Consider the following 18,783-nt stretch of genomic DNA (forward strand, 5'->3'; position numbering starts at 1 on the left):
TACCCCCCACCCCCACCCCGCCCAACAGGCCCCCGCGCCTCACCTTCTTTGTCGGTCAGCACCTCCATGCGCCCACTGAACATGGCCTTGAGCATGGTGTCGTGCCGGGTTAGTGCCCGCACAGTGGTGTAGTACAGGGAACCGCCCACATTGAGCTGGACGTATTTGTTGCCCAGGCCTCCTCCCTTGAAGCCTCCGAGCTTGGGCTTGGCCCCCGAGGCTGGGCACAGACAGGTATCCCCCGACATCTCCCGCTGCAAGTAGATCACCACACGGCAGGAGGTTGGCTTGGAAGGCTCCGCCGTGGTGGAAGGGTCACGAGTGAGTGGCCAGTGGAGGCCAGAGCCTCATACTCTCAGCGCTGTGAGCAGGACATGGGAGAGAAGACAGGAGTCAGTGGAGGAGAGCCCGCAGCTGGGAGGGGACAGGAAGACAAACACTGACCATCCAGTCATTCTCTCCTTCTGAGCCCAAGACTCCCTGACAGAAGCTGAGCCTTAGGCAACGACAAAAAAGACATTCCTGCTGTTCTTCATGGTACCAGTTACCAGGTCTGGGAGCAGAGTTTCCCAGAACCCAGTGCTGGTCACCTCATCAGTGTCCCTGAGACTCCTCCCAGCTCTGGGTAACAAAGAGGTCAAGCAAACTCTTGCAGCTAATTAGAGATAGCTCCAGGAACAGACTAGGCAGAGCAGAAGACCTCACCCTGGGGATCCACCAGTGAGACTCCAGTTGTTTCCCTCTCGAGGTTCCCAGGATCCAAGATTTCCAGCCAAACCTGGGAATCCAGCCAGCCTAGGAGTTTCCCAGGAGTCCGAGGGACAGGATGCACTTCCTTTCTAATGACTCCAGGCTCGGGGCAGCCTGCACCAGTGCTTCCTTTGAGCACCACCCAGAGTCTGGCCTCAGGAAGGCAAGTAACAGCAACTTCAGGAGAACACAGATTGAGCCAGGCTGGAGGGAGCTGGCCAGTGTTCCTGGCAGAGGTTATCCTGGTTCCCGCTGAGGTTTCCTGACCTTCCTCTTTTTTGGCATCAGCCCTGCCCTGAGTTCCTGAAATTGTCACCATTTTTCAGGCTAGAACAACTACAGGATGGCTATTTTTGCTTCTTTTTTCCTGAGAGGGGACCCAGCCCTATCTCCTCCTCTCTTCCCGCCCAACACGAATGGGGAAAAAGAACCAAATAATCAGTCTAAGAACAATTAAGTGATTTGAAAACTGAAACACTGGCAGGAGTTTACAGGACAGAGAAGCAAGGAGAGCAGAGGAAGGCGAAGCCAGACTACCCTTTGTGATCTAGCTTCTACATGAAGAATTGGTAGAATTCATTCACCAAGAGAAAACAAAAAGCCAACATTCTTTGCATGTTTACTCTGTTCCAGGTACTACCCAAGGCATATATATCATCAGCTCATTTAACTCATTTGTCAATAAAACAATATTGAGTGCCTACCAAGTTAAGCAGGAGGAAGAGATGAAATGATACTGTCCTTGACTTCAGGAATTCAAAGAAACGTGAATATTCTTGTTCATTAACGAGAATAAAAATAATAAGAGTATTTATCGTGTCCCTGCTTTGTGCCAGGTGCTGGGGATACAGATGAGAACAAGAGAGTCAGTCCCGTGAAGCCAACCTCATAGTGGGAAGACACATACAACAAGAAAATGAAAAAAGAAGGCAATTTAAGAAGCGAAAAATGTACTTAGTAAAGCGAGTGACTAGGAAGACGGACTCATTTAAATGGGGAGCCAGGGTAAGGCTCTTTGGGAAGGTGACATTCCAGCTAAGCTCTTAAAAGCATTCCAGACAGATGGAAGAGTAGGTGCAAAGTTCCTCGGTCAGACGCAAGTTTTAGAAGCAGAAATAAGGCCAAGGTGGCTGGTGCAAAGAAAGAAGGGGGAAGATGGCTGGATGCGAAGTCAGGGAAGGCAGGGACGGATCACACTGAAGAGTGGATTTTATATTAATTGCAATGAAGATCGACTGTAGGGTTTAGAGCAGGGAAGCAATATGACCTAAGATCACCCTGACTACTGTGTAGAGAGTGGACTCTGAATGCAAGAGAGCAAGTGTGAAGACCAGAAGTCTAAGCAAGAGATGATGGAAGGCTTGGACTACAGTGCTGGTAATGGGAGTCAGAAAAAAAAGTGAAATGACCTCACTTCATCATCATAGCATGCTGAAGTTTACATCATTATCTCTTCTAAGTGTAACCCAGAAGAAGTGCACTGGTTTTCCCACACTTACTACTCCACTCTCCAAGCAGTGCTTAACACAATGCCATGCACATTTGTAAGTATTCGTCAATCTGTTAGACTGAAATTGTTCCCGAAAAGACTTAAGTAGGTCCCCAGTGGCGCCAGTGGTAAAGAACCTACCTGCAAACACAGGAAATGCAGGTTTGATCCCTGGATCAGGATCATCCCCTGCAGAAGGAAATGGCAACCTGCTCCAGTATTCTTGTCCCAGGAAATCCCATGGACAGAGGAGTCTGGGGGGCTACAGCCCATGCGGTTGCAAAGCGTTGGACATGACTGAGTGACTGACCAACCTGGGAAGAATGTCCAAGGAAGGGCCAGGACAGGTGCTGTATGAAATGCTGAACTCCTTTGGTGGTTTGTACAGTATGGATGAGATGAGCGCCCCGCCCCAGCAGACTGCCCAATCAGTAAGTAGTCTTGAATGGTATGAGATTACTTTACCAAACTCTGCCCACCCGGAAGGAATAAATCCACCCCTTAACAGGTTTTAACAAGTTCTCTATGCATTTTGTGTCTAGCCCCAATTTCCCCAAGATCAAAGAAAAGGAGCTCACCAAAGGTTAGGCGGCTGCCAACAAAGGAAGACAAATCCAAACTAATCTATTCTTTTCCAACAAAGCAATTGCTTTGAGCCCCTGGACGACGTCGGCTGAGATTTCAGTTGCTCAGATTCTGCCCAGGCCAATAGGTTCCAGGAATCCTGTGGCAGGTGACGCCCCAGAAGGTAATTCCAGTGAAAATGAAGTTTCCACTGAAAGCTCTTCCTTCCGGACTTTGTGTGTGGGTATTTGGGGATGCTCGGGGCCTATCTGTGTCACACTAGGCAAAGCGAATGGGAACCTAAGCGGAATAACGGGCAAACAATCACGGCGGTGTTAGAAGATGGGGTCCTAAGAAAAGAAGGTCCCAGAAATTCGTCACACCAGGGATGGCGAGGGGAGGAGCCGATCTTGGTCAGAGAGGGCGGATCTAGCAGAAAATCCAAGGTGTAATCCTACTGCTACATCCAAAAGGCGTGGGGAAATTAAAACAGACCCAACCTCTCCATGACAGTGTAGCGTCTTTCCCAACTCGTACCCCTTCTCACTATTGAGAAACAGAAACCGGTTCTGACACCCATTCCCAGGGGAGGATTTGAGCTCTCCACCCCACTTTCGCCGTCCCACGCCTTTTCCCCAAGACCGCGTGGGGCTCTGTTTGCTCAGCCCAGGACCCAACCATCCCTTCCCCTAGGGCATGGACCGGCTCGGCTCTCACCCTTCCCGGTGGCGCCTCTCCCCTCAGCCGGATTGCAAGTCGACACCGTGCCGCCCCCGAACTGTGGCCCCTAGAGCTCCAGCAATCCCGGGCCGAAACTCACATCCTCCACCCGAGGACTCCGCCCCAAGCCGGCTGGAGCCTGAGACTAGAAGGCGGGGCAGACCCAGCACCCAATCAGGGCGGAGGGAGGGGCCCCTGAGAGTATTTTGCGCTGAGAGCATAGCTACTTCCGGTAGCCTTTCCGGCGCAAAGGCTCTGGGGCTCGTAGGCAGTTATCCTTCCTCTCAGGCCTCTGTTTCCCAGCAGGCCCTGCGGGCTTGATGGGTCTAAGTGCTTCCGGGGTCGGGAAGTGACGTTAGAGGTAAACAGGTTCTGTCACCGTGGCAGCGGCTGAGGCTGCTGGGCAGGGTGTCGGCTGCAGCCGACTGGAGAGAGGCGCTGACTTCCGACGTTAGCCTGGGTCGCCGGCGCTGTCGCTGCGGAGTGAACAGGTAGGCCGTGACCCTGGGTTGGCGGGCTTGGGGCAGGCCCGGGGTGAGATGAGCCTAACAGGCCTGCACCCCGAGAAAAAGCAATCCCGGGGCGAAAGAAACGTGGGAGTTCCGCCAGGCTCTGGGAGCGGTTTTACCCCCGGCTAGGGCCTGGAGCTTTACGCGCTGCTGCTCGCAATTATCTTAGGAGGAAACTGCGTCTCAGATTAAGTTCAAAGAGTTTACATAGTGAAGACGCGAGCTCCACACCCAGGTCTTCCTAATTTTCCCCACACCCCACGGGTGGAGCCTGCTCGAAGCGCCCAGCGTGAGTCCGGGGAGAGCCCGGGGGTGGGTTTGGAGGAGAGCGCGTCACCACTCTCATCTTCCTAGAGCTCAGTCCGGCTCTTGTGCCCGGTGTTCCTCAGATGCGCGTGTGGTGGGAGTTGGGAGAGAATCCGGTAATCGACTTTGAACGTTCTCTGCTGCTTCTCCGGTCTGACCCTTCTCATTCAACATCTCTTCCAGCCGTGCAGCTGGCTCAGGCCAGGTACGCGGGAATCTTGCCTGACTCTCTTTCACTCCTCCCCAAACCCCTGCCTCAGTCATCCTTTACTAAGTCCTGTCAACTCGACTTACAAAACATCTCAAATCGGAACACTTTTCTTCAGCTCCAAGCCTTGGTTACTGAAATAGCCTGCTCTGTTTTCACAGTCATTCATACCACATACATTCGCTGAGTGCCAGTTTCTGTGCAGGCATCATGTTAGATGCTAGGTTAACAGTGATGAGCAAGATAGTTGTAGCTCCCTCCTCTTTCTTCCTCCAACCCATTCTCTATCCTGGGTCTGAGTGATCTCTCTAAAGGGCATATCTGACTATGCCACTCCGCTGAGAATCCACTGGTTGCCCATTAAACGCTTATGAGAAAATCAGGCTTATTACTGCAGCTTTCAGAGCCCTCCGCCATCCAGCCCTAGCCTTCCCATCTCACCTCATCCCGTTTCTCTTTTTCCCTTGCTCAGCCTTTCATCCACACTAGCGTCTTGGCTCTTGTTACAGGTTCCATTTCTCAGCCTCAGCATCTTCACACATGCTTTTCCTTCTGCCTCCTCCCCTCACTTGACAAACTTCTGGACAGCCTTTAGTTCTCAGCGTGTCACTTTTTCAGAAGACTTTTGTTTGCAATTTTGGGGGGTAATTTTGTGTCCACATGAATTTTATCCTTCTGCTACAGCTTCATGTAGCACCATGTGCTTTTCCTCATACTTTTATCACAATTTGTGATTATTTGTTTACTGTCTGTCCAGAGGTCGGGAACTTGAAGCACTGAAGCATTTTCTTGACTACTTTATCCCCAGGACAGTAGATGTTTGTGAATAAATACAAGCTCTCTGGGAAGGGAGTGCAAATTGAAGCAGATCTTTGTGCCCTCTGGTTATTTGAAGCAGTTTGGTTAGTTACTTGTGTGTGCGCTCAGTCGCTTGTTGTGTATGACTCTTTTGCGGCCCATCAGGCTCCTCTATCCATGGAATTTTCTAGGCAAGAATACTGGAGTGGGTTGCCATTTCCTCCTCGAGGGGACCTTCCCGACGCAGGTATTGAACCTGTGTCTCTTGTGTCTCCTGCTTTGGCAGGTGGATTCTTTACCACTCACCTGGTAGGTGCTAAATGCTCAGACAAGCAGTCTTCAACCTTTTAGGCGCCAGGGACCAGATTCATGGAAGACAGTTTTCCCATGGTCAGGGGGCAGAGGCAGGGCGGGGGTGATGATTTTGGGATGATTCAAGTGCATTACATTCATTGTGCACTTTATTTCTATTATTACATCAGCTCTACCTCAGATCATCAGGCATTAGATCTCGGAGGTTGGGGGCCCCTGACTTAGACTATATGTGCAAACAGAACAAATAGGAAGACAGATCTTTTTAAAAGGCCCAATTACAAGGGAACTCTGAATGATTAAAGTGTTTCAAAAGGAAGATGCTAGCTGACTTACTTGAATGGACTGCAGTGAGGCCAAAGGCCCTGGGCCATACACAGCTAGACATGCATTAGTTGGCCCACACAATCTTGGACGTGGGTTTTGGGTGTTTTTTTTTCTTAAAATTTTTGAATTAAAGGAGATACTGTTCTTTAAAAGTCAGATTGCATACGTAAATCTGGATTTCTGGTCCTCTTGAAAATCAGTTCTGGCAACAGTGGAACTTAATTTTTTAACCATTGCTCTTTATATGGTATACCTACCCCGGCAAGTTGCTCCCAGAATCACCCCATTCAGAACAGAACTTCTCTAACGTATTGGGAAGGGAAACAGGGGAAGCTGGGAGAGATGGGAGGGAAGGACTGGTGCAGGGCCAGGCTGTGGTAGCCTTTGGAACACCGGGGGTTTCCAAGTTGGTGCAGCAGCCAAGAGCTAAACCTAAGTAGCATTGCCTCCCTTTTTAGACAGGGTATGTGCTCTCTTGTTTTTATTTTGTATGTGTGTTTAAGCCAGAATGAGGGTGAGTTTTCAGTGTTTCCTTCCCAGAACTGAGGCATCCTTTGGACCAGGAATGCGAGGTGGCCTGGGAAGGGAGAAGATACCTCTGTTGGTTCTTGTCTACGGAAAAAAAGCCAAACTCCTTAGCTTGGCCCACAGGGTGTTTCTGATCTGGCTCCATCCGGCTTTCCCTCTCATCATGTCCTTTCAACTTCTAGTCAGGAATAGGCCCTTTCAATGGCTTTATGCTCCTGTCCAGGCTGTTTTCTCTGCTTGGAATGCCTTTCTCTGACCTCCTTACTTGGCATGTTCTCGCTGATATTTCATTCCTTTTTGTGTTTTCCGCTAGAAAGAGACTGACCCAGCTTTGGGTCCCAGTTGAGGCAGGTGTACCTGTGGCATACATTATGGGTAATATTCTTACCCCTGGCTTCTTGTGGGTTTTTTTCCTGTGTTTATTTTTAACCCTAATTTTTAATTCACTCCAATTTTCTCTTTTACTTGTCTTTCATGTTCCAGCACTATATTTGAAAAGCTCTTTTATGTCCTTTTGGGTACATAACTGGGGATAAAGAAATATGCTTATGGCTCCCAGCTTAGTTCACATGTCACTCCCTCACCCCAAGTTAACTGTTCTCTTCTCCTCCAGCTCTTTAGTGATATTTCTGTAAAAGCACTTAACACAGTGTAACTTTGCAGTGTCCATGTCTGTCTTCCTCCAGCTACACTCTGTGCTCCTCCAGGGCAGGCACCATGTTGCACGCACCTTTACCCCCAGCATCTAGCAGTGCTGGCATGTAGTTGGCACTCCAGGAATGTGTGTTGAATGAACGATGCCTGTGACAAGCAACTGGACTTTATTCTTTCCTGACCCTTGCTCCTATGACACACCTCTCCCTGGCTGACCCTGTCAGAGAACCTCTCTTCTCTGGGGAAGCTGGAAGGCAAACAGGTGAGGCTCAGAGAGGCGGAGGCAGAGGGAAGGGGGAGCCTTTGGAACATCTGGGCTTTTGTCCTTGGTGTCTGGGACCAGGAGTGGGGCTGGGCTGGAAGCTGGCTTCTCCTTGAGGGGCTGGGAAGTGATCGGGGACTGGGGCTGGTTTCTTTACAGCCATGGCCAAGGACATCCTGGCTGAAGCAGGGCTGCACTTTGATGAGCTGAACAAGCTGCGGGTGTTGGACCCAGAGGTTACCCAGCAGACCATAGAGCTCAAGGAGGAGTGCAAGGACTTTGTGGACAGTGAGTGTCGTCTGGGGGGACATGGTGCCACTCAGCTTTGTGTCTTGCCCCCACCCCTTGACTGTAGCTCTGGGCCCTGCCCAAATGGAGCTGCTGTCTCCCAGGAGGTTGAACCCGGCCCTCCTGAATTCCCATGTGCTACCCACCTTGTCTGCGAGCCCTCCTGTACTCTCGGGTAGTCCCAGGGCACCGATCAAACACTGTAGTGGAGACAGGAGGGTGTTTGTTTAGGTAGGCCATCCCAGGAACCTTCAACTTCAGAACCATGACTTGGGGGTGGGAAAGAGAGTTAGGATTTGATTTCTTGGGAGAAATAGTGTTCTCAGTGGCAGACTTGCCATTGTTTGGAGAGTTGATCACCTGGAGTTTGGAGAGGCAGTTCAAAAGACTCAATGAAGTCATTTTTTTTTTGGTTTAAGCTAGTGATAGCCAGGATCCTTCCTGTCCCAGCAGCCACACAAGCCCAGTAGCAGCAAACAGAGCAGATGTAGCCTGTATCTGAGCCTTCTGGGGAGTCCATCGGCTCTGGAGAGAGCTTGACTGGCGGAAGGTGGTGGGTCCTCTCACACGTCTTCTGAACGCTGTGTGCACGCTGTCCTACCCTCTGGGTCGTAGTTTACTCCTCAGTAACACGGGTTCCACTATACACTGAAGAGAACAAATGAGATTAACTCCTTAAATGCTTTGAGCTTTTTATTAGCTCTGGTCACAGGTGGAAAGCCCTCAGTCCTCATCAAGTCAAATCTAGTCTTACCTGTGGCTTGTCCAGAGGCAGCGTTCGGATGCTGAGGCGGTCCTTTAGTGAGGTCAGCCCTTTGTGCTTCCTGTCATTCCTAGGACAGCAGGATGCGGTCCATCCGAAGGTGCGCCCATCAGGAGCCTCACAGCCCAAGCTACAGCTTCTGGCTGGTTCAGTGGGGACTCAAGATCCCAATACACCCCAACCCAGCTCTGGGCTCACAGCCACCCTTCTCTAGGTTCAGATCAAGGCTGTCAGACACCAAATGGCTTTTCACACAAATTAGAAGAGGTGGTTAGCTCTGCCGTCTCGCCACAAGGAAATGCTGAGGGAGAGTGGGAAGGCTGAAAAATAAAACATGTTTTTGTTCTTCTTTCCACAAAAGAAATTGGCCAATTTCAGAAAATAGTTGGTGGCTTAATTGAGCTTGTTGACCAGCTTGCAAAGGAAGCAGAAAATGAGAAGATGAAGGTAAGATCAGCAAGTATTTTGTCTAACTTTTGGCTTGGTTCACTAGTCTTTCATCCTTCTGGCCACCCCCCTCCTTTTTTTTAATCTGGTTCTTAAAAAAATTACTTTTGGCTGTGCTGGGTCTTCGTTGCTGCTGTGTGGGCTCTCTAGTCGTGGCGAGCCGGGGCCGTTCTTTGCTGTGGTGTGCGGCTTCTCACTGTAGCGGCTTCTCGTTGCGGAGCACAGGCTCTCGGGTGTGCAGGCTCAGTGGCTGTGGCAATAGTTGCTGCGCGCAGCCTTAGTTGCCCTGTTGCCTGTGGGATCTTCTCGGAGCAAGAATTGAACCCATGTCCCCTGCATTGGCAGGCAGATTCTTAACCACTGGACCATCAGGGAAGTCCCCTTTTATTTTTTTTGGTTGTGGGGGGGCTAGGTGATGGGGGGTTCTTTAATTAAAACAGGATTTTAAATAAGAATGCCTGTGCAAATATTGAATGATTATGTTGTATACCTGAAACTAATATATATCAATTATACTGCAATTTAAAAATAAGTAATTCCTGGTCCAGTTAACCCACTATTGAACTTACATGCCAGTATACTTTGTTTCCTTCAATCTTCACATCATCACTGAGATACGATGAATAGGTAGTTTACCCTCATTTACGACTGAGCAACTGAACTGACCTGACCCTCGTTTTATAAATGAAGAAATGAAGGCGTGCAGAGTATAGATGACTTAGCAAAGGCCACAAGGCTAAGTGGCGCACCAGATGGGCCACTGTGTGCCAGGCCCTCGATTCCTAGGTCTGCAGATGCTCAGCCGCAGCTCTGTTCTCACCAGGCACTTTGGGATCAGGAGGTTAAGCCTTCTTCTGACTTACTCCTAAAACTCTGAAGCTCGACCTTTCCCCACTCCATAGCCCCATGGTTCCTTCCCCAACTGAGAACTTTAATGAAGTAATGACGTTCTTTGGCAATATCATGTTTTTCTAGGCCATTGGTGCTCGGAACTTGCTCAAATCTATAGCAAAACAGAGAGAAGCCCAACAGCAGCAACTTCAGGCACTAATAGCAGAAAAGAAAATGCAGCTTGAAAGGTAAGCTTTGTCGTAAAGCAAGTTCTTTACTCAACTGCAATTCTGTTTTTCCTCTTGAATGGTCACCTGTTACCCTTGCTCTTCATCATTGTTCTCCCAGGAATAGTGTCTTATCATCCTGATTTGAAGATTTTAAAAATTAATTTGATGGGAAGAAAATTTATTAATGTCAGACAGACCTCTCATAGCTTGAGGGCACACACTTGAGTGTCTGGAGCTGGCCGGCTCTCTGCAAGGAAGCTATTCAGGGCTGCAGACTTCTCAGGGGTGGGCCTAGGCAGAGCTTTGCCTCATTTCTCTCTCTTGCCCTCACTAACTTCATTTTGAACTCACACCATTTCTTGGAATCATCTAAATCACTTCTATTCTTCTCTGGAAGAATTAAGTTCATGGTTTATTTTCTCCATTTTGAGAGCCTCTAACAATTTTGTTTTTCAGGTATCGGGTTGAATATGAAGCTTTGTGTAAAGTAGAAGCAGAACAAAATGAGTTTATTGACCAATTTATTTTTCAGAAATGAACTGAAATTTTCATTTTCTAGCAGGAGGGCAAAAAAAGGAAAAAACCCCCACAACCCCCAAACCAAAAAAACCTCTGTACCATTCCATGACTTGGCCAGTGACCCAAGTGTGTCACGTGAGAAGCTGTGTGAGGAACTGCAGCCCCGCTGAAGGCAGTAGCAAACCTGGGGGAGTCCGTTACAGATGTCAGTGCACATCTGCAGGCGAACATCCAGTGGCCATTGTGGTCCAGGTTCTCACCTCTTGCATTCTCAGTCTCAACTGAGCAGCCTGTCAACTTGTTTTTTTGTAAATTCACAAAGCTTTGGAAGGAAAAGCAATAAATTATTATTTTCAAATGGCTTGATCTACCTCTTTTCCGTGCCCTTGAAGTGTACATTTATTAACCCATTGTAAGAACCCTGGACTCCACAGAACAAAACCAGGCAGTAGTCAGCAGCTACCTTTATTTTGACCAGACACATGAGTCAGATGATATTCCCCAAAATCAGACCATTAGGGCTTGTAAGCAAAACAGGCAAAAAGGGGGACTAACCAGGACCAGCATCTACCATTTTTCATGTGCGTTCACAAGCCTTTTTGAGTCGGCCTCGAGTATGAACTTAAAGCTAGCAGGATACCAAATAAAGAGACCTTATATGCACACACTGGACCTGTCATGGCCAGCCCCCCACCCCTACCCCAAGTGGGTACAGGACAAAGAATTATGAAACTGTTTGGTAGGAGGAAGTTATCCAGTAGGAAGCATTCCTCCAGCTCAGGTTTGAGACACCAGACCTCAGAGTAAAGGAACTCATGTGGTCTGTAAAAACTAACAGAAGACTAAGGTTTAGAAAGAGAATGAACAAGGAGACTCTAAAAATTCTCTTCTCCTGGGATGACCTGTTTTAGGACAGAAACAATATACCTTCCAGTCTGACCCATTTCCAACTGAAAGTCATGCCAAGGTTGAATCTTAAAACTAAATTTATAACCTCTTACAGAATATTTCACCCCTACAAAGGGGTAGGGGCAAGGAAACAATTTTTAATGAATATTAGGTATAATTTCAAACAATTTTGCTCATCAGTGATACTCTGTAGAGACTCATGAGTCAGTTTTAGTCACATGTATCCTGTGAGTCAAATGACTCACGAATATGCCAAGCAGGCCATGTTTCTTGGAGGTTTATCTGATTTCTGGTCTGGTTATGCTTTTAGTAATCCTGCAGTGGCACCTGGGGACATGCTGAGGAGACCTCTGGCACCACTTCCAATCACCTAGCCCACACCTCTGTGCCCGTCCTCAGGTGGTCAGTCTGTCTGTGTCAAAGCCCTTGGAAAGTGAGGGTTTGGTATGCCTCCTGCCAGGGTCTTGCTCATGTGTGTTGCTGCTGCTGTGGTTCAGATACTACTGAAAACATGGGTTCTGAACACTGTTCCTGGTACTGGGTCCAACAGGAAACAGCCCAGTGGTCACCTCTCCCCTGGCCTTGGGGGCATTTCTTTCATTTTTTCTTTCTTTTCTCCTCAGACTTGTAGTAGGGGTTCCGCACCATGAAAAGCAGAAGTATAAGAGGGATGAGAAAGTAGGGGATATAGACAGATATCAGGAATAGTCGTTCCTGGAAAGTCTTAGGTCCTTGTCCTCTGAAATGACTGGCTTTGGAGAAATCATCGAGTAGCAACGTGGAGAGGATGGGAATCAGAGTTGTCATGGTGTGAACCGAGTAGATGATGGCAGGGGTGCGGATCCACTTGCAGCCTCCTGAGGTCAGCGAGGAGAGAAAGTCGGGTGAGACCTGCTCATGGCTCCAGGGGAGCCCGCCATACCCTCCACCCTGTCTCTGCCTGCTCCCTTCAGTTCAGTCATTCTACCTCCTTTTCCAAGTGGAAACAAATGATATAATAGCGTCCAACGTGCAGTTCTTATGTGACAGATGGAGCCCTAGCGCTGACTGCCAGAGAACACGGGTGGAGTCGAAATTCAGAAAAACTCTAGGGCAGTAAAGTGGCCATTATAAGGTAAACTCAGTTGGTCTCAAATACAGTGGGTGGGGAGGGAGGTGAGGAGCAGGGCAGCTCTGCCAGCAGCATCTCTCTGCTAAGTAAGTATATATGGATGAGAAGAATCAACAGATTCTGCTAAGAGATGGATTTGAGGGCTCCAGTGGGAAATAACCTGTATAAGTTTATTTACAATGAACACTGGTATGGCCGCCTTCTTTTTAAAAACAATAGTCATATGGGGACACTGGAAGAATAATCTTTAAGTGAGAAGTCAGGCCACTTAGAGATAACTTGCTGCTACTGCTTATAAGCCAGTATGATACTACCCACAGCTGAAAAATAAAAGCCAAAACAAAAAATTCTAGGAAAACAAAAGGGAACAAGTTCAATCTGTAAAGTAGCTTCAGGTGGCATGTGTGCGAGATTTCCAGTTGACTGAGGCAGTCCTGCAGCCCCACTGACCCTAGACCACTATCCTGAGCCACACTGATGTCCCTTCCCAAGATTGATCCTGACCATTCCCACTCCTGTATCACCCTCACACATCCTTCAGGGACCACTCCCCTTCCTTGGTGGAACTTTCCCCAAAGATTTCTGAGACCTGGTCTCAGGGCAAAAATGGGATTTCTCACTTACTCACCTTTGAAGAAGGCATATGCTGCGATGGGAAAGAAAGGCAGCTGAAACACAAGCTCGCAGAACAGGAAGGACTTGAACCACGCCGGGGGGGTCTGGAGCAGAGGGTCTTTGAACTCCTCGATATACCACTGCTGCAGGTTTCTCAGCTGGGAAAAGACGAAGAACACGGTGAGTACAGCCAGCTGGCAGGACTGGCTTCCGCAGCTCCAACCCTGCGGACGTGCCTCTCATCACGCAGCCCCTGGGCAGCGGACTCACAGCTGGTGGGCCAAAAGCACTCACAGCTGGCTTTAGTGGTGCAGCCTGGACGGTCATTTAATCAAAACTCACAAGCTCTCCCAGGTGGCACTAGTGGTAAAGAACCCCCCTGCCAATGCAGGAGATGTAAGACAGGTTCACTCCCTGGGTCAGGAAGATCCCGAGTGAGAAATGGCAACATACTCCAGTACTCTTGCCTGGGGAATTCGATATAGACAGAGGAGCCCGGTGGGCTACAGTCCATGGGAGTCGGACACAATCGAAGTGACTTAGCACACACACACAAGCTCTAACTCAAATGTTACCTTCACCCAGCAGCTTTTCTCAGCTCTTCCAGCCCGTGTGCTGCCCAGAATTTATCTGTGATAACACACATCCAGGTGTGTTGCCTGTCAAGAACAACGAGTGGCACTTAACAGGCTCTTAGTTTGCTGAACACACAAACGGGTGTATTGGCCAACAGTATCCTTCTTTATAAAGAAATGATATGAAAACCATCCTGAGGTTTGTCTTTTCACAACAGCAACACCAACCTCCAAGGGCCAGATTTCCTCAAGTACAGATATGAATTTTTTTTGTTTTTTTTTTTGGCGGGGTAGGGGGGTGAATGGAAAGAAGGTAAATCTAACTTCTGTGAAGATGCAATTTTAGACAATTTAAATAATCTCCAAATCTCAAATTCCTCTTCATTCTTAACTCCCCTAGTTCAAAAGTTGTTTTTTTTTTTAGGAGATCAGTGGGATATTTGTAGAGGAACAGACTGTATAGCTTTTTGAGTGGTCTCAGTGCTAGCATGGACCCCAGCTTTGTGATAACACTGTCAAAACGAAAGATGCAGATCCATGTTGCCGGGGGGTTGGGGAGGCAGGGGGAGGAAGCAGGGGGTCTGAGGTTGCCCCTTCTGTGCTCCCAGGAGAAGCCTAGGGCTCTCCCCAGATAGACTACTGAAGGTCTGTGGCATTCAACCTCCTGGATGGCGCCTTGATATTATAAGACAACTTCCAAGCTAGGAATCTGGCTTACAACGGAAAATCCAAAGATACTTTTCCTGTTAATTTTTAATCTAAAGACTCACTATTGTGAAATAAGAGGGCTCTTTGCTGAGAGTGACCTTTAAGCAAATATCCAGGAACACACAGTTAGTATAATTAATGACAGAAGGGCCTCAGCTAGATAGCCAATTTATTGACCAAATGATCTTGAATTTGTATTTGACTTGAAACTTAAATTTATGGAAATATCCTTAGCTTCTTTCTAAGCACTTTTCAGGATGGTAATGTGGTAGAAAATATTCATCAAGGTTAAATCCCTGCATCTCTCCTGGACTCTGTTTTCTCATCTGTAAAGCAAGCAACTTGGACTAAATGTTTTTTAAGATCCTCTTTTGCTTTCTAGATTTACTTAAAAAAAAAAAAAATTGGAGGGACAGACCTATTTTAAAAGATTTACAACAAAATTTAAAAGGCATTCTGATTCATTTGAACTTCACCTTCTAATTATTATTCATGCTCTCAGATCCACTTATTTCATAAATCCAAGAAGATTTGTACAAGAAATTTGTAATTTCTAAGAGGTTCAGAATGATAATAGCAAAATTTAAAATACAGTTGACCCTCGAACAACATGGGTTTGAATTGTGCAGGTCCACGTATACACGGATTTTTTTCCAACGGTAAATACTACATGGTCAGTCAGTGGCTGGCTGAATCTGAGGATAGGGAGGAACGTGAGTACCAAGGGCTGACTATAAGTTATAAGTGGATTTTCAACTGTTTGGAGGGTCAACACCCTTAAACCCCAAGCAGAGTGAAGAGCATGGTACCTGGGGGCAGAGTGCCTGCCGCTGAGCAAAGCACTTAAATCTCACTAAGCTGGTTACCTAATTATAGTACCCACCTCATTGTTGGTTAAGATAAAATCAGTTAATACTTAGAGTCCTAGAACAATGGCTAGCACACAGTAAATGCCAAGATTACTTGAATATAATTAATACGGACTTGGAGTTCAGTTTAATCTTACTACAATCTCAGCATGCAACTAGTCATTGATTATTCCCCAAAAAGGTAATAAAACTGTTTCCATTTATACCTGACTCACACTTGACTCAACTTAGCACTGTTATCCATTAAAATATTCACCTGGCCTATGCACATGGATTTCTAGACCAGAGCTGCTACTGAACGGTCCTGTACTCCTCTAAACTTAGAGTGAGCACACAGGCTGATTTCAGGCCTAGATGCTCACCTGTTTTTCCTTATTTTAATAGAAGCAATGCTACCCAGATGCAAATGATATCACAAAATGCTTCCATCCTCTCCATGTCCTAATCCAAACTGAATTCTTACTGTTTCAGAGTTTTTCCCCAAGAGTTGATCTGGTTCAAACCAAGAAAGATATTTGCAAATTTCAGCCTAACCATTATGTGATCTCTACAAGCTTTTTAGTTCGAGGAGAAAATTTCTTCTCTTTAGGGAGGAAAAACACAACAGATGTTAAAATTCGGCATTTTTTCAAGGAGAATCTGAAAATAACTCAAGGCTTTTATTATTATTATTTCCCCATATGGAAGCAACACACTCATCATTGCCCACCCCAAAGCAACAAAAGTGATTAGAGACACAGGCCTTCAAAGCTGAGACACCCGGGTACAGCTAAGGCCTTTAAATAGCACCAAAGATAGACACACAGTTTCTGGTCAGATATGGCCTGCTTTGGCCCTTGACCTTCGACAATGCTGCTGCCAAGTCGCCTGTGTCGTGTCCGACTCTGGGTGACCCCATGGACTGCAGCCTACCAGGCTCCTCCGTCCATGGGATTCTCCAGGCAAGAACACTGGAGTGGGTTGCCATTTCCTTCTCCAATGCAGGAAAGTGTAAAGTGAAAGTGAAGTTGCTCAGTCATGTCTGACTCTTAGCGACCCCATGGACTGCAGCCTACCAGGCTCCTCCATCCATGGGATTTTCCAGGCAAGAGTACTGGAGTGGGTTGCCATTGCCTTCTCCCACTTTCGACAATAAGTCAACTTAAAAAACTAAAGCTAAGAAAACTTTACCAAATCAAATATGTAAGTTTAAATGGGGTCTTTATGATTTTGAACAAATTTTAATTGTATTTTGTGAGCAAGGACTTGTGGGAATAGCACATTCAGAAAAGATATGGAAGGGATTTCCCTGGCACAGTCCAGTGGTTAAGACCTCGCCTTTCAATGCAGGGGATGTGGGTTTAAATACTCGTCAGGGAGCCAAGACCTCACATGCCTCAAGGCCAAAAAACCAAAAGTATACAACAGGAGCAGTACTGTAACAAATTCAATAAAGACTTCAAAAACAGTCCACATCCAATTTTAAAAAAAGAGAGAGAGAAACTAACAGCTGTTCAGTCCAGAAAGGCTGGCTACCTGGAGTCACTGAGCTGGCCAGGAGTAAAGGGACTCAAAACACGAGAGACTGTAAACAGTCAGCCTGCCTGAGTTCTGTTGGCCAAGATCATGTACCACCTGGACGTAGGCAGTAGGCTGAATAGTCTTAATCATACCAGCATGTATGAATGTAACCCTATTTGGCAAAAGTGACTTGGCAGATGTGGTTAAAGTTCAGGATCATGAAATGGGAAGACTATCCTGGTTATCTGGCGAGCCCTAAATGTAATGACAAGTGTTCTTATAAACGTTGGGCAGCAGGAGATTGAACTAAAGAAAACAAAGCAAAGTAAGGACAGAAGCGGAGACTGATGTGACGTGGCCACAAGCCAAGAACACCTGCAGCCACCAGAAACTGGAAGAGGCCAGGAACAGATCTTCCACCAGGACGTTCAGAAGCAGTCAGGCCTGCAAGACTCATTTCAAACTTCTGACCTCGCAAACTGAAAGAGAACAAATTCGTGTTGTTTTAAGCCACTTTATTTTTGTAACTTGCTGCAGAAGCAAGAGGAAACTAATATACCTAGTATATGTTTGAGCTTGTGATTTAACTCAACTCTCTCTTTCTTAACAGTTGAAGAGCCCTGACTTGCCCAAGGCGCTCAAGAGGTTTTTGGAAGAACCAAATCCCCAGACTTCAGTCCAATGCTCTTGCCACACACAGCCTACACTTATCCCAGGAAAAGGTAGGTCAGAGATCTTCCTAGTTACGCTTGGAGCTAGAAACAAACCAGACAATGGAGTGGGGGTATATTGTTGAGCAGTGGCTCTTAACCTTTTTGGTAAGGTCAGACCCCTGAAAAAGTTGATGGAAGCTATGTAAAACACAGGGCACACACAATTCTGCATACCCCACGAGGGGTTCGTGGGCCTCAGGTTAAGAACCCCTGCTTTGCAGAGAAAAAGCATTTAAGGACAAACAGAGGCAAAATCAAATCTTTAGGTAGACAAGTCAGGCTTGCCTATAGTTCTGCTGACAAACTGGAGAAGGGTAGAACTGAGGACTGGAATTCCACGATAGCAGGTTATAGAGTCCAGGCATGAAAATAAACCTGAAAAAATCAAAAGCATTTAAAGCAAAGTTTAGTGTAAAGAATGTTCTCCAACAACCAGGAAATGGGGCCTTTGCCTGTATTTCTACTCAAACGATCATTCCTATTCAAACACAATTTTTAAAAAGGCCCTATTTGCAAGGTATCCTTAATTTACTTCCGAGATTTTGAAGTTGCAGGATCCTAATCTTGAAATCAAGACGTTCTCTGCCAATTTCTTTATAGACGCATCTAATTCTACGTGCACGATATTTCTTTGCGATTAGTCGATATTTTTAAAGCCCTCCCAGGAAACACAACTTTAAAACCAATTCGTAATTTAGATACTGGTTCATCCACTGTGTGTGTGTGTGTGTGTGCCCAGTGGCTTCGGACTCTTTGCGACCCTATCAACTGTAGTCCACCAAGTTCCCCTGTCCACGGGATTTTCCAGGCGAGAATACTGGAGTGGATTGCCATTTCCTCCTCCAGAGGACCTTCCCGACCCAGGGATCAAACCCGTGTCTCCTGCATCTCTTGCATTGGCAGGCGGATTCTTTACCCACTGAGCCAACCTGGGAAGCCCATTCATCCAGACCCTTTCCCTCAAATACGGACAACTGACTAGAGCTGGGGTATGGGAGTCTTTAAAAAAAGAGAGAGAGAGAGAACTGTCTTCAAAGGGGGCAAGGTGTTCACCGCCCCCACCCCACCCCCCCCGGAAGCCTGGGAGAAGACGCAGGGATAAACAAAGAAAAGCCCAAGATGTCGAGGTAAAGAGCGCCGGCGGGACCCAAGGAAAGTGGGAGGGAACCCGGAGTGGGCGAGGCCCGAGGAGGGGACGCGATGGGGACGCCGGGGCAACCGCTACGACGAGGGGCCCCAACCTCGGCGACCGGGAGCGAAGGCGCCCTCCCCTCGACG

General features: G+C 47.3%; 3 protein-coding genes across 11 annotated transcripts in view; 1 reads left to right on the forward strand and 2 right to left on the reverse strand.

Moving 5' to 3' along the window:
- Positions 1 to 3,668, reverse strand: part of TNFAIP1 (tumor necrosis factor, alpha-induced protein 1 (endothelial)) — an 8,074-nt gene extending 4,406 nt beyond the window's left edge. The window contains exons 1-3 of one of the 3 annotated variants that reach the window (XM_010861431.1): positions 3,521 to 3,668; positions 2,818 to 3,103; positions 44 to 361 (exon numbers count right to left, since the gene is read on the reverse strand). In XM_010861431.1, the coding sequence (XP_010859733.1) occupies positions 44 to 248 (205 nt within the window). In that variant the 5' untranslated portion in view covers positions 249 to 361; positions 2,818 to 3,103; positions 3,521 to 3,668. Of the gene's footprint in view, positions 1 to 43; positions 362 to 2,380; positions 2,418 to 2,817; positions 3,104 to 3,520 lie in introns of those variants that run through there. The other 2 variants (XM_010861430.1, XM_010861432.1) reach the window with 2 other exon arrangements.
- A 187-nt stretch (positions 3,669 to 3,855) lies between these two features.
- IFT20 (intraflagellar transport 20) lies at positions 3,856 to 10,863 on the forward strand. Of its 7 annotated transcripts, none has more exons than XM_010861436.1 (7): positions 3,878 to 4,014; positions 4,387 to 4,543; positions 7,198 to 7,427; positions 7,587 to 7,715; positions 8,840 to 8,925; positions 9,901 to 10,004; positions 10,443 to 10,863. In XM_010861436.1, the coding sequence occupies exons 3-7, from the start codon at positions 7,358 to 7,360 to the stop codon at positions 10,522 to 10,524; spliced, it is 471 nt and encodes a 156-aa protein (XP_010859738.1). In that variant the 5' UTR covers positions 3,878 to 4,014; positions 4,387 to 4,543; positions 7,198 to 7,357; the 3' UTR covers positions 10,525 to 10,863. The 7 variants fall into 7 exon arrangements, with proteins under 7 accessions (XP_010859736.1, XP_010859738.1, XP_010859737.1 ...); XM_010861435.1 differs by having other exon boundaries at positions 3,884 to 4,014; positions 4,422 to 4,543; XM_010861437.1 differs by having other exon boundaries at positions 3,884 to 4,014; positions 4,522 to 4,543.
- Positions 10,494 to 18,783, reverse strand: part of TMEM97 (transmembrane protein 97) — an 8,522-nt gene continuing 232 nt past the window's right edge. The window contains exons 2-3 of the mRNA XM_010861433.1: positions 13,154 to 13,300; positions 10,494 to 12,271 (exon numbers count right to left, since the gene is read on the reverse strand). Of these exons, the coding sequence (XP_010859735.1) occupies positions 12,012 to 12,271; positions 13,154 to 13,300 (407 nt within the window). The 3' untranslated portion in view covers positions 10,494 to 12,011. The remainder of the gene's footprint in view (positions 12,272 to 13,153; positions 13,301 to 18,783) is intronic.

The sequence above is a fragment of the Bison bison genome, unplaced genomic scaffold, assembly GCF_000754665.1.
Source record: "Bison bison bison isolate TAMUID 2011002044 unplaced genomic scaffold, Bison_UMD1.0 scf7180017864472, whole genome shotgun sequence".
NCBI lineage: Eukaryota > Metazoa > Chordata > Mammalia > Artiodactyla > Bovidae > Bison > Bison bison.